This window comes from Schistocerca piceifrons, chromosome 7 (assembly GCF_021461385.2).
Source record: "Schistocerca piceifrons isolate TAMUIC-IGC-003096 chromosome 7, iqSchPice1.1, whole genome shotgun sequence".
In the NCBI taxonomy this organism is placed as follows: Eukaryota; Metazoa; Arthropoda; class Insecta; order Orthoptera; family Acrididae; genus Schistocerca; species Schistocerca piceifrons.
Window position 1 is genome coordinate 125,955,471 of NC_060144.1, and position 15,184 is coordinate 125,970,654.

General features: G+C 37.5%; 2 protein-coding genes across 4 annotated transcripts in view; one reads left to right on the forward strand and one right to left on the reverse strand.

Annotated features, from left to right (window-relative positions):
- LOC124804714 (mucin-17-like) overlaps positions 1 to 10,186 on the reverse strand; it is a 79,269-nt gene extending 69,083 nt beyond the window's left edge. Inside the window, exon 1 of one of the 3 annotated variants that reach the window (XM_047264985.1) lies at positions 10,122 to 10,186. Coding sequence is in view for 1 of the 3 variants with exons in the window: in XM_047264984.1 (XP_047120940.1) it covers positions 5,400 to 5,401 (2 nt within the window). In the remaining 2 variants the exon portion in view is untranslated. Of the gene's footprint in view, positions 1 to 5,399; positions 5,472 to 10,121 lie in introns of those variants that run through there. The other 2 variants (XM_047264986.1, XM_047264984.1) reach the window with 2 other exon arrangements.
- A 56-nt stretch (positions 10,187 to 10,242) lies between these two features.
- Positions 10,243 to 15,184, forward strand: part of LOC124804715 (G kinase-anchoring protein 1-like) — a 47,156-nt gene continuing 42,214 nt past the window's right edge. Inside the window, exon 1 of the mRNA XM_047264987.1 lies at positions 10,243 to 10,579. Within this exon, the coding sequence (XP_047120943.1) occupies positions 10,409 to 10,579 (171 nt within the window). The 5' untranslated portion in view covers positions 10,243 to 10,408. The remainder of the gene's footprint in view (positions 10,580 to 15,184) is intronic.

Below are 15,184 nucleotides of genomic sequence, written 5' to 3' on the forward strand. Positions count from 1 at the left end.
ACGACAACGTTCGATCCAACGTTGCAGAAGAGGTCAAAAAATACTTGGAAAAGTCCTACCCCACCCGCCGTATTCTCCAGACATTGCTCCCTCTGACAATCACCTACTTAGATCAATGGCCCAAGGGCTGCCTGACCAACACTTCCGATCTCATGGAGAAGTCATAAATTTGATCGATCCGTGGATCCCTTCAAAAGATAAACAATTTCTTTGACGGGGGATTCGTACACTGCCCAGAAGATGTAAGAAAGTATGGCCAGCGATGGAAAATACTTTGAGTGATACACATGTAACAAATTTGTTTCATTAAAGCCTAAAATGTTGGGGAAAAATGGAGGAAGCAAAGTTGTACACCATATATATATATATATATATATATATATATATATATATATATGCTGTCGACCTGCCAGCACTTTCATTTGGTAAGTCACATCATCTTTGTTTTTTATATATATATATATATATATATATATATATATATATATATATATAAAAAAAACAAGATGATGTGACTTACCAAATGAAAGTGCTGGCAGGTCGACAGACACACAAACAAACACAAACATACACACAAAATTCAAGCTTTCGCAACAAACTCCTTCCCTCTTTCCTGATGAGGCAACAGTTTGTTGCGAAAGCTTGATATATATATATATATATATATATATATAAAAAAAACAAGATGATGTGACTTACCAAATGAAAGTGCTGGCAGGTCGACAGACACACAAACAAACACAAACATACACACAAAATTCAAGCTTTCGCAACAAACTCCTTCCCTCTTTCCTGATGAGGCAACAGTTTGTTGCGAAAGCTTGAATTTTGTGTGTAAGTTTGTGTTTGTTTGTGTGTCTGTCGACCTGCCAGCACTTTCATTTGGTAAGTCACATCATCTTTGTTTTTAGATATATATTTCCTACGTGGAATGTTTCCCTCTATTATATATATATATATATATATATATATATACAAAGATTATGTGACTTACCAAACGAAAGCGCTGGCACGCTGATAGACACACAAACAAACACAAATATACACACAAAATTCTAGCTTTCGCAACCAACGGTTGCCTCATCAGGAAAGAGGGAAGGAGAGGGAAAGACGAAAGGATTTGGGTTTTAAGGGAGAGGGTAAGGAGTCATTCTAATCCCGGGAGCGGAAAGACTTACCTTGGGTGGAAAAAAGGACGGGTATACACTCGCGCACACACACATATCCATCCACACACACACACACACATATATATATATATATATATATATATATATATATATATATGTGTGTGTGTGTGTGTGTGTGCAAGTGTATACCCGTCCTTTGTTCCCCCGAAGGTAAGTCTTTCCGCTCCCGGGATTGGAATGACTCCTTACCCTCTCCCTTAAAACCCACATCCTTTCGTCTTTCCCTCTCCTTCCCTCTTTCCTGATGAGGCAACAGTTTGTTGCGAAAGCTTGAATTTTGTGTGTAATTTTGTGTGTATGTTTGTGTTTGTTTGTGTGTCTATCAACGTGCCAGTGCTTTCGTTTGGTAAGTCACATCATCTTTGTTTTTAGATATATTTTTCCCACGTGGAATGTTTCCCTCTATTAATATATATGCCACAGCAAGTCAAACACTGTTGTGTTAAAATCTGCAGTTAAACCGCTTAACATTTTTCATATTTTTTCTTGGATGATGGTTTTGCTTTCCATTTTCCACAAACAAGAATGCCAGAAATCAATGAATTTTTTTTAAAGATAGAAAAAACACACAAAAAAGGAAGCAAGAAGGTGTCTAACAATTATCATGGCATATGTTCATTTAGCAGGGTGTACGAGAGGATTTTAAAATCAAGAATAGAGAAGTTTGTAAATGAAGTGGAAGAACAAAATAGCTTTAGAAGAGGCAGGTCATGTGCAAATAACATCTTTACCTTAAGACAAATCATGGAGAAGAGAATGGAAAGAAATGTAAGCAGTTATTTGGTCTTCATAGGTCTTGAGAAAGGAAATGACACATTGCCACTAAAGCTATTATTGGAGGTGCTGTGGCCAGGGGAACTACCAAAAATTTATGTAAAAAGTATTATAAATTTCTACAAGTTAGCACAATGTGTCATTAAAATGTGGAACAAAATTTCTAGAAAGGCCTTCATCCACCCTCATCATCTGCTTCTATCGCTGATGATAATGGTGCCTGAAGGTGTGAACAGCTTAGGTTTCACCTGTAATATATGATATGCTTTAGATGCCAAACTTTTATCCATGAGGTCAAATGGTTTTAAATACAAACTACCTTCTCGACAAGTAATTAACATAAAAAGTAAAGACAACAACTCAATGAACAGTTGTGGCATTGATAGCCATATGAACAAGACTGAGAATGTTGCTAGCTTTTGGATGAATCATGAATCATCCTTCAGATCTAGTAATCCCCCCCCCCCCTCCTCCTCCCAAATAGCATAATACACCTGTCCTGTGACACTGTTAGCCAGCCAGGAAAAACTAGCTATGTACATACCCTACAAGCCACTATATGGTGCATGGCGGAGAAGACCTTGTACCACCACGTCATTACAAATGGAGTAAGTGAAAAACGAGCTACTATATGTTTCTATACACAATGATTTCCCTTCTCCTGTCTTGGTAACCCTTATGTGAGATGTACATTGGCGCAGTAGAATTGTTCTGCAGTCTGTCCCGGATGCAAGTTCTGTTAATTCCCTCAATAGTGTTTTGTGAAAAGAACATCGTCATCCTTCCAGACATTCCCATTTGAGTTTCTGGAACATTTCTCTCATACATGTTGATCAAACCTACTAGTAACATATCTAGCAGTACACTTCTGAATTCCTTTAATGTCTTCCTCTAATTCAAATTGGTGGGTATACAAAACATTTCAGTAGTACTCAAGGATGGTTCTCACATGTGTTACATGTGTAACCCCATTTATAAGTGAGCTACGCTTTTCTAGAATTCTTCTGATAAACCAAAGTCAACCATTCACTTTCCCTACAACCAATCTTAAAATACTAAATAAATTTCATGTCAGTCTACATTGTTATGCCTAAAATTTAATGGACATTGTGGTTCAAGCAGCACACCACTGACACAATGACCAAACATTACAGGATTGTATTTCTTGTTCATCTGAGTTAGATTACAATTTTTCACATTTAGGGCAAGTTGTCCTTCACATCACCAAACAGAAATTCTACCAAAGTTATCCTGTATCCCCCAACAGCCATTCAATGCCAACATTTTTCCATACACCACATCAACAGCAGCAGCAGCAGCAGCAGCAAACAGTTGTAGAGTGCTGCGCACCCTATCTGTCACATTGTTCACATACATAAGAAACAACAGAGTTCATATCGCGCTTCCCTGGGGCACTACTGCACACTAAGTTCTATTACTTAAAAAGTCTTTAAGCCACTCAAATAGCTGAGTACCTATTCTGTATCCTCAGAACTATGTCAACAGTCTTCAAATGGCTCCGTGTCAAACACTTTCCATAAATCTAGGAATCTGCCTGTTGCTCTTCATTCATGGTCTGCAGGATACCGTGCCAGAAAAGGGCAAGCTAAGTTTCGCATTAGTGATACTTTCTAAATAATTTTTGATTTGTGGATAGAAGTTTTTCTTTCTTATAGACACTTATGATAGTCAAACTTAAAATATGCTCAAGAATTCTACAACAAGTTTACATTAAGAATATTGGTACACAATTTTGTGGAACCGTGTTTTTACACTCTTATTTAAGGGAGGCATCTGCCTTATATCCAGTCACCAGTGATAAATTACATTTCAGTCTAATGGATAAGAACCGTGATTTGATGTGAAACAACTCTGCACTTCAACATGTAAACCTTTCTCAGTTATAATATATAGATCTTCTTGTGACAAATATTACACAGTGATCTTTTGTACTAGTGTGAGATGTGTTGAATAATTATAATTGTAAGTAGGAATAACTTGAAACTGCAAAACAAAAAACACGATAATAAATAGCTACATTTACTGCAGTTCTGATGCGCAACACACAGTGTTATGGGAGGAAAGGGGTGCTGGATTGATGTCGTCATGACAGTGTTAAGCTATGATTATATCACACATGATGTGCAGTACCACTATATGTCTGTGAAACTCAGTCTAATGATATTTTAAAATATAATCTGAACTCGATTAAGTCAAATTAAGGGATGACAGGCTGCCATCTAAATTTTTTTTCGATCTCTTGTGCTACCTTGAACATCAATATTAATGCAAGCATTTGCAGCTAAGAGATTTGAGGAAGTGCGAAGAGAAGCTTGTTAAAGTAAAGTAAACATAAGAGAGAAAAGACATGTTTCCTGCATATTAAAGTTTTCTTTCACCACTAGAAATACGCAATGTACAAACCTTTTACTATTTGACAAAATAAAGAATTGTGCTGCAAAATCATGTAAGAAACTAGAGATAAAAGTTATGAACAATTAAAACTGGAACTATCACTTAGAAAAGGTTGTGAGGAAGGCAAACCATCAATGAGATTTTTAAGCAAAACACTTATAATGTGCAATAAATCTACTAAGTGACAGCCTACACTACCGTTGTCTATCCTCTTCTGGAGTATTGAGGTGTGGTATGTGATCCTTACCCGACACGATTGTCAGAGGGCATTGAAACTGTTAAAAAAAAGGGCAGCTTGTTTTGTTTAGTCATGAAATACAGAAGACAGTGTCACAGATATGATAAATGAGCTGGGGTGACAATCATTAAAACAATGTTGTTTTTCATATTGGCTAGATCTTTCATGAAATTTTAAATCAATATACTCCTCCAAATGCCGTAATATTTTGTTTACTCTCACCTTCACTGGGAGAAATCACCATCACAATAACATAAGACAAATCAAATCTTTCATGGAAAGATTTAGGCGGACAGATTAGATGACAAATTTCAGTCAAGAAATGTAGATTACACTGAATGTAATATGGCAGATAACCTGTTGCATCCTGGAACTTTCATATGCTCAGACTGAATTTTAAATGTGATAAAGTGGTACCGTTACTGGATTAGAAAAGACATCATCACTTACTCTGAATTTCGAAACGAGTTACGTTGCATCACAATTACCTAATTGTTGAACGTTACAGTCTCAATTTCTTTCCAAACTTCCAAACTCTTCACTATCACACTATAAATTTTTTTAGAGATAACACACAAGAAGCACACTTCATGTGCAGCATTTCACTGAATTTGCCATCAGTGAATATTTAGCCCTTCCTTAAAACTTCAAAATTAGGCACACAAAACCCGTTCCATGGTCAAAACATGAATTTTCATTAAAATTAATTCATATTAAGGTAAATCAGGTCTGATTTTGTTACCTTATTGGTCTCAATAAATTAAAAGTTTTATTGTACGCACATGTTTTCTTTGGCACTAGTTGAATTGAGAAGTGGGGGCAGAAGATGTTTAAGCTGCCTTACTCCTGTGGAGCTGCCAACAAAAGAAATTGAATTGTTTTATTTATTTTTCACAAATTATCTTTGGGATTTATTTCCCATAGACCTTCAGCAAAACTGAATCCCTAGAGTTGTGGTGAGTCACTGTGATTACAATTGCCTTTTCAGTCTTTATAATGTAATGTGTGAAACGAAGAAGAAAATGCAAAGCACAATGCTTTAAAAGATTCTGCCAAACTATCTTGCATCAACACAAATATCACCAGTACATCTCTAATGTTTTCTGAGTTCAGTCAATTCAATTCTGTGTAAACAAATAAAACAGATTTAAAACAGACAGGTTAATATGAATTTTGTGTAACCTGTTTGCAAAGAAATTATATTTTTTTGTTAACAAGAATGTCACAAAAGTCATCAAGTTGTATAAGAAAACTAGCAAATAAGGACTCATGTACATTGCAAATAGCACAAAAATTGTATGTATACAACACAAACACCAGGACTAAATGCCTTTTAAAATCACTCCTCCATTACTAATTACAAGACAAAAACAGGAGCTAGGAAAATATGTGGTAAGGAAACAGAAATAATATGGCCCAAGGGAAAATGATTCAGATCTGAGTTGAGGAGCAGAGGGGGGGGGGGGGGGGATATTTATGGAGTATGAAGAAGAGACCCACAGCTAGGCCTATATAGGCCTATTTCTGTTACCTATTTGTATTTAACTTCTCTCTTTTTTATGTTTTAAATTCTTGGTGAAGGGGTGAAACTCAGCTATGTATTTAAAAAAGGGTACTATTAATTAATTACTAATATACTAGTTATTTGGATAGCTCAACACATGAAAGACATTGCTACTAATTATGCATTTCTGAGAAATGTGAAATGAACTTCTGAACTGTACACACAAAGCTGCCCAGTTTTACAACCAAGAAAGGTGCCTCCTTTGGGACACCCATATACCACAAAAGGCAAATCTAACCAGCCTTAATCACTGGATACCTGTGCACTGAAAGAGAGGACAACCAAATCCAAGCTGCTGAAATGAAGTTTGCTGAGGCGAATAAAAAGGATATGGTAACGACTCAAAACAGGATGGATGCATGTGTCATAGTGTACTGGAAAAGCTCCATTAATCTAGATTAGGAGGGTATGGTCATGAGAAACAGATAGAAGAAACTAGGATAGACAAAGAAATGACTATAAATGGCAAAAGACATGTTTGTTAGCCAAGGAGGAGGTGGATCAATACAGTTAAGAAAAGTGTCGCCAACACTGGTCTCCTTTGGAATAGGATCTCTCTCTTTTTTTTCTTCTTTTGGGAAAATCACATTGAAATTACTTCTTTATATACAGGGTGTTTCTGTAAGAGTATGCAAAGATTTAACAGGACATAAAGGATGCTCCACTGAGCAGTTTGAGGCAGGGAACCTAGGGTCGGAGAATCCAGCTTAAGAAGATAATAGAACTAAAATCACATGACTGTGTACCTTTTTATTTACATTAGTTACAGTTAACTGCTAATACTATCACTGACACAATTAACATACCATCTGTGCTGTATCTTAAAAAATGTGCTGAAACCTCAATGCAAGCATGACATCAGTGAACAAGATTCTGACACACTCTGACAAACATCCCTCATGTGGTCCTCTAATTGCTGAGTCCCTCGTTTCTTCTTCCTAATGAACCAGTGACCCATATTTGTCAATTGAGAGAAATAAACACTCGCCGTGACGGATGATGCCTGATAGGAAATCGTTCCCTGCACAGCCTTTCAGCAGCAAGAGCATTGCAACAAACATGGGCCTGTCATTGATTCATAGCACATTCTGTCATGGGACAATGTAAATATGATACAACAGAGCCACCTTATGGACAAGTAAAGTAAACAAGATCTGCATCGCGACTTCCTAATAATCAGGCTTGTCCTCGTTGTTCCTTGTAGAAAATAAGCAGCATAGTATGAGTAAACTTGTACGCATGTTAGCTGGAAATAACCTGGGGAACAACAATGCTAGACAAAGCAGTAGATAAGTTTATTTCCATATCTCCTTAAGCTGGCTTTTCCAAACCCAGGTTTCCTACCTCAAATTGTTCATGGAGCCTTCTCTATGTCACATGGGAAAAATATATCTAAAAACACAGATGATGTGACTTACCGAACGAAAGTGCTGGTGGGTCGATAGGCACACAAACAAACACAAACATACACATGAAATGCAAGCTTTCGCAACAAACTGTTGCCTCATCAGGAAAGAGGGAAGGAGAGGGAAAGACGAAAGGATGTGGGTTTTAAGGGAGAGGGTAAGGAGTCATTCCAATCCCGGGAGCGGAAAGACTTACCTTAGGGGGAAAAAGAACAGGTATACACTCTAACAACACACCCATATCCATCCGCACATACATAGACACAAGCAGACATTTGTAAAGGCAAAGAGTTTGGGCAGAGTTTTGTGTGTATGTTTGTGTGTCTATCAACCTGCCAGCGCTTTCGTTTGGTAAGTCACATCATCTTTGTTTTTAGATATATTTTTCCCATGTGGAATGTTTCCCTCTATTATATCCATACATACATGTATACACAACACATACACACATATATAGGCCTACATAAATTAGCAAAAAGTCTATAATCACTGCATGGAAAGTAATTTGAGTGTTGCTGACACAAAAAGCCCAACTGTGGTCATATAGTAAAACCTGTACAAAAGGCAGTTACTGAACAGATTAAATGAAATCCACATGATTTGTGTATTAATAATATGTTACACCACAACTTAAATAAAAAGCTATATTTTAATCATAATTAAAAAAGCAGTGACGTACAAACAATGTTCAATAAAAAGATGAAAAGCAGTCTTGATTACATAAACAGATTTATTTAAAAGTGGCAACAGGTTTCAATCTGATTTAGACCCTCAACAGCAGGAGTTGACATCCATGTCTCGTACACACAGTGCTAGTTGCTGGTCCGAGTCACCGCCTCTGCCTACCACCTTTGGAGTATATTCTGATGATAGTCTTAAACAGATTCAAATTGGTCACAATTTTTAAATAGCCTAAATGTGTTTATTCACCCAAGATTGCTGCTTAATTTTTATTAATTTCAAGAAAAAAGTTCAGTAGGCTACTGGGGGAGCATGCAATACATACAAACAAATTTACTTAATGAAGAGGCATTATCACACACACATCTTTATACAATAATACCGAACTGTGTGAACTATCCTGCATTGTTACAAGCAACGAAAGCTACAGTTATCCATCCGTTACCCAAACTGGAAGAAGAAGAAACTTTCATTAAAGAAAAATTTAACTTCGCACCACAAAATAAAGTAGGTCCATGAATAAGAACAAATTGAGTAGTTTTACCTACTCCTCCTACTTCATTCAGAAGTAGTAGGAATCAAAGTCTTCAACAACCTACAGAAATAGCTTGTGTTTTACATACATACCTTGTTGTCACACGAACTGGAGTATAGTACAATGTGTTTTATTGTAGTACGGGTCAATATTGTATCTGAGGTTCTGTATAGCAGTTAGCATACAATTTCACACAAAAAAATATCATCTGTCAAAGTGAACAACTCAGATGGTCAATAGTTAAATATGCAACTCGTAACCATACCCATTCACTCCTGAAAAATTTATTTCCTTAGTGACTAAAGTTGTCAATACAGTTGTCAAACTATAATGTACAGGCAAATGAATATTTTGTAGGCAAATTAACCACTCCTAGACCATCACATATTTGTCCTGTATTTTAGTGCATTGTCTACTTTCTCTGCCCAGGAGAAATAAACAAGTACACATTATTATGTCGTTCTGAAACATAAAATATTGTGATGAGCATATTTTATGCAATTTTTTTTCCTTTCATGGGTACGCCTACCAGTGGTAAAACATGGACTGGTAACATAAGAATATTCAAAATTCGTTTCTCTCTTAATACAAGACTGTGGCATTACCAGGCAAGAAATGGCAGGTGCAATAACTGCATACAGTTTTTGGTATGATGATGTGAAATATATTTAAAATAGCAAATATTGACATCAAGTTGTCTGTGCGATCCCCACACTAAATTGCAAAGAATGAACTGTAGTTGCAAATAAAAGGCGTTTACATGATGCAGCTGATTATCCAAAACATGAGAAAGAAACTATCTGCAGCGTTAATCTACCCTAACACTTAAGCACAAAATGTGCAAACCTGATACCACATAAAGTAATCAGCAAACATTTCAATAGATGTATCATGGTACTCATAGAGAAGTCTCAAGAAAAGTCACACAGATTTTCATGGCAAAAGATGACGCAGATGTGTTACTGGTGCTAAACCGACTGTGGTGAGCTTCCCATTACGTCTCAGAAAACAAAAAAAAATATGACGTTTACCACAAACAAAATAGCTACGTTACGTATGAAATTACTTAATTTCCTTAACTTAGCACTGACGCTAGCTTCACATAGGTGACACACAATTTAAGCCTGCCGCACATCTTTGGCGCAAACACACATTATTTACATACAAAAATTGTAGCCGTTCTCTGGCAGTGACGCTTATAATATTGTATTACTTCCGACACAAGCAAAAATTATTCAAGGGTTTAAATGATACTCAGACATCACACCAAGCTCTAATTCTCTGGCAGCACACAAATATAACAACAAAACGAACTTACACACTGACACACACACGCGCTTCGTATCTAATACACCGCTTTACAAGTTGGTGGACATATTCCTTTACCCACAATGCATTGTAGGTTACAGAAGCCTACCCATAATGCCCTAGGAAAAAACAGTAACGATAATAGTGTAGTGGTGCGACCTGTGTTGCGCTTGTTGTGACAGCTCGAGGCGGAAGTTTCATTGAAGTGTTGTTTGCTTGTGTTTCTCATAAGTGTACTTACATTGCTGAGAAATTTAACCCTTTTAAAACTGAGTCTGATTTGTTACTTGATACACCATGGCGACGGCAGTTGCTTCACGATTTGCTGTTCTTACTGTGGAAGGCGAAGATGATTATCCGAAGAAGAGTCAACAGAAGAAAAAGACTGACAATAAAAAGTCAGCTTCGGGCACCCAGAAGTCGGATGCAAATCAGAAAAAGAAAAATAAGAAACAAGAAAATGGAAAGGTAATCATTCAATAATTTTTATTGTATCAGTATTGTTGTTTCTGCAGCGAAACGATAATACATTTCCATAACTATTATTTCATGCATAGATTGGCATGCATTTATCGTGATATTCATTTAAAGCTAAAATATTATATTAAAAGAAGCCAGTATCCTAGAGTTTTCTATTGTGATACCATTTTCAGCTATGTTATGAAATATCGCTCATACCATGATATAACTAAAATCAACCAAATAGTATAAAGAGCGGGTCAGATGTGTGAATTGCATGTGTGAGAAATTAGTTCGCGATATTCACTACAGGCGTAACACTAAAGAAAAAGGCATTTACGAGTCAATTTTCGATTTCTGTGCCAGATACACATTGTACTACTTAGTCTTGAAATGCTATTTATGGTCATAAGATAATCAAACTTTTAATTCATCTCTTATCCTATCATTCACATTGTACACAGCCTACCGTTCTCCACCCAGCAGTGGTGCATGTAATACAGTGTGATGTGCCTGTAAACCTGATGGAACAATTGCATTGAGTGCTTGATGCTAATCGCCTTGGAGAGTTTCTTCATGGGTCAAAACAATTAGGAGCTTAATCAAGTTATCCTAATACTTTCTGGGTAAAATGTATTCGAAACAATTTGGAGTACAAAGATTCAGTATTAGGGCTAATACAAGAAGAGGGGGAAGAAAAGCTCAACCATTCTGTTCACTGAATAATATAAGCAAGAAAGTGTCTATTACTCAAGAGTTGATAATCTGGGCCTCACAAGTGTTAAGCACTAGTTTTCATTTCAGTAGGAGTACAGATGATCCACTTCTAAACTAATGTTACTGGAATATGTCAGCAGTTTAGTCGAGGTGGACGCACTGGTTCCCATCAGGTAACCAAAGTTAAGCACCATTGGGCATGGGCAGTATTGGGACGTGTATCCATGTGAGTATGCCGCATGCTGTTGTTACTTTTCCCTTTGCCTTTATGGCAGTAGGGACAGGAGTGGTGGTGGTGGTGTAAAGTCCCTTATCACCAGTCTTTGCATCAGTCTCCTGGATTCAGTTCCAAACCTCTCCACTGTCTTTCATGAAGTGAGAACATGTGTCACTGTTGCTGGCGATATATCTGTTAGATGAGGCTGTTAAGTACGGTGGCCACCTTGGTGCTGTTTGAAGGGAGTAGGCTAAATGCAGCACCGTGATTCACCCTCTGCCTTTTCTCATCATCTCCAACATGAATATGGCACTACACTACACACACCATAACAGTTGCCTACATGTAACAGATATATATTGTAGCACAGAGCTCTTATACTCCATGAAGGAAAGGTGCCTGCTGGCACAGGGGATACGGAAAAACTTACCAAGTAGGCAGACCATTTTGGGGGCTTCCAGTCATTCATGTCTTATGACATAACTGCTCTTTACTAGAATATTAGGCATGATTATCTGGCAGAATGATTTACTCTAGAAGGTTACATTCAGAGGTAGCAAAAGCCTTGTCCTTAACGTGTAATCTTGCAACTGTCACATCTTATTTTTAAATAAAAGGAGTCTAACCATATTCTGTCCTATGTCACAGAATCCCAAGAAGCTTTACAAGTTCTTTCATTGTTCTTGCAGCAGATACAGCCCCACTAAGTAATTTCATCCTGCTGGAATTGCCAAGACAATAGTCTTCTATCTCAGTAACCTTAACACTGAGCAGAAACTGAACTTCATGCGTTAACTATTATCCCAGAAATGCTAGTTCCAAAATTCTGTGAGGGGCATGTGGAGTTTGTAGGGTATAAATCTTAACAAGGTATGCTCAAGTAATGTGCAGGCTACAAAAGACAAGCAATTGGAATTAGAGTCCAAGTGTGCTCCACTACTTTAACCTCTCATTGAATAATTCAGTAATTATTTGGAGGGTGTCATAAAACAGCAATTTGATGTGCCATTATAGAAATAATCACAAAGCCTAACAACATTGGTTTGAAGTGGCCAGCTTTGACTTGTAGTGTGATAGACAATGACATATGTAATATAGTACCATGAGCATTGTGAATATCCTTAAGAAATAGAGCTACATCTTGCGTAGATGCAGTAACTAAGGTGGGTCAATGCTGTGCTGAAGCCTATACAAGATTATGAACATTCTTCCCCTTCCTGAAAATTTGTGATGCTTTTTGCAGTTGTCTAGACTTGAACCATTGTAGGACTGTGTACCTGTCTTTAATTGACTGCTGCTAAAAGCATCAAAGCTTTTCAGGTAGGCCTAGTTAGGATGAATAAGTACCAGATTTTTAAAGAGAACAAGAATTATCATAATCTTGTATAGGCTTCATCACAGTGGACTCCCAAGCAAAGAAACACTTCTTTCCATTTGATAACTGACTACTTTCACAGTTGTGCTAAAGACTTGAATACAACCACATCAGTAACATGATTTACTGAGCTAATACTGTGATTCCTTATTCCTGAAGTCTAATATGGTATCCTGCTTCTCAACACTGCCTTGATACTTTAACACAGACGTGTACCTATGCAGTGTCCAATTTACCTTATCAATGCTAATTACTTTTTGATGAATACGTATTGGGAAGGGGTTACAGGGCTGCTCAATTGCTCTGAGGCTGGAAGAGTATGGATCAGCAGAGGCAGCCATTGTTGTTAACACAAAGAATCAGAACCTCATGTAAAAGGAAATAGATCTGATTCTGAGGTCTACCTACAATAAATCATTAGAGGTAATGCAGTAAGACTTAAGAAGATGTGTTACTGAAGTAGATAAAAGAATAAGCTTTTCAAGAAGGATACATGTGCCTCAGAATAAAATTAAAACAATGTGAAGTATATTGAGAACAGCTTCAGAGAAGCAACAGAAAGATTCAGTTCTAAGTTTGCCAAAATGAGAGGATTAAGATGAATACTGACTTTCATGAAACATGAAAAATCTTGTTTATTCTGGGTGAACTGAACAATACTTTTTACACACTCATTCGATATATTTCTCATACGAACCTCTTTAAAAAGCACATCAGAAGATGTGTTTACTGGAGACTAATAGAAAAGAAAATATGGCTATGATTAAGTCTCTGAATAGTGAGAATTCCCAAAGTGTAATACTTAATTATTTATTAAGAATATGTTAACATGGATAGTACACCACATTGAATAAGGCAGTAATGATTCCTGTATAAGAACCTGTCAACTACTCCACCAGTCCGGACATTTGAGTGTTGACCTCACCAGTTGCATAGGAAAATTCTTTGGGAAATAGTGGACCATGGCTTTGTGGGTATTCTCAGATCCCAAAACATAAATTTGTAGTTGCTGTATGTTAGTATTAATAGACTGCATATTTTGTTGAAAAACTGATAATTCTATTTTTCTATGTAGGATTGGTAAGGGTATCTATATTTCTGTTGAGTTTATAATTAAGATTTCTTAACCATTAATGGTGTGTGTGTCTTGCACTATGGTACAGTGTATTGTCTCTGTACCTGTTGAAGAAATCTCTGAACTGGTTGAGACACATTTTAGGTAGAGGGACCTTTTATTATGACCTATTGTAAAAAAAGTCCTATTTCTTGTACCCATGGCAATGGGGATTTTAGCTCCAGCAACTTTTACTCTCCAGTCCTAATGTGGTGCAGGCCACTCCTAGTGAAACCTCATCACCTGGTACGCCCAACCAACACCAATGCAATGTGCACCATTTCTAGCTCCACATTAACTCACCATACAGCGAAGCCAGCTACGGCAATGGAACAGCTGAATAATCAAACAATGGAAAATCCAGGATGGAATGTAACAATACCAGAGAAGGAAAGTTGCTACTCACCATATAGCGGAGATGCTGAGTGGCGATATGCACTACAAAAAGATTCACGCAATTATAGCCTTCGGCCATTAAGGCCTGTGTCAACAGCGGGCACACATACACACACGCGCACACACACACACACACGCACACACACACTTACGCAAACACAACTTGCACACATGTCTGCAGTCTCAGAGAACTGAGTGTGGTTTCAGTTCTCTGAGACTGCAGACGTGTGTGCAAGTTGCGTTTGCGTGAGTTTGTGTATGTGTGTATGTACGTGTGTCTACTGGTGACAAAGGCCTTAATGGTCGAAAGCTATAATTGTGTGAATCTTTTTGTTGTGCCTATCGCGACTCAGCGTCTCCGCTATATGAACAGCTGAATAAGGTACACATGTGTGCCACCAGTTGAGAAGGCTTTGATACTCAAGTTACATGCCCTGTCTCTCTCCAACCTGTTCCTTGCCCCAACCACTATTACTACCTGATTATCTTTAGTGCGTTCTTTACGCAAAAGACCTTATGTCCGCTATCTCCTTTGAGCCCAGCACTTGACTTGAGAAACTGGTGACCTTACACACCAATCCTAACTTCTCCTGTAACTGACACCTTACACCTCTGGCATAACCACTACCTAACAGCAGTACTTCTGTCTTCCTGACATTAGTGATATTCTGAGTTCTTGAGCATGGACAACATCTGATGCTTATTTCTCATGTCTACTCTTGCGTGATGCTCCTCTCCATTCAACTCTGGCAGCTGAAACCTTCTTCTGGTGCTTCCAACAATCTGTCAGACTGC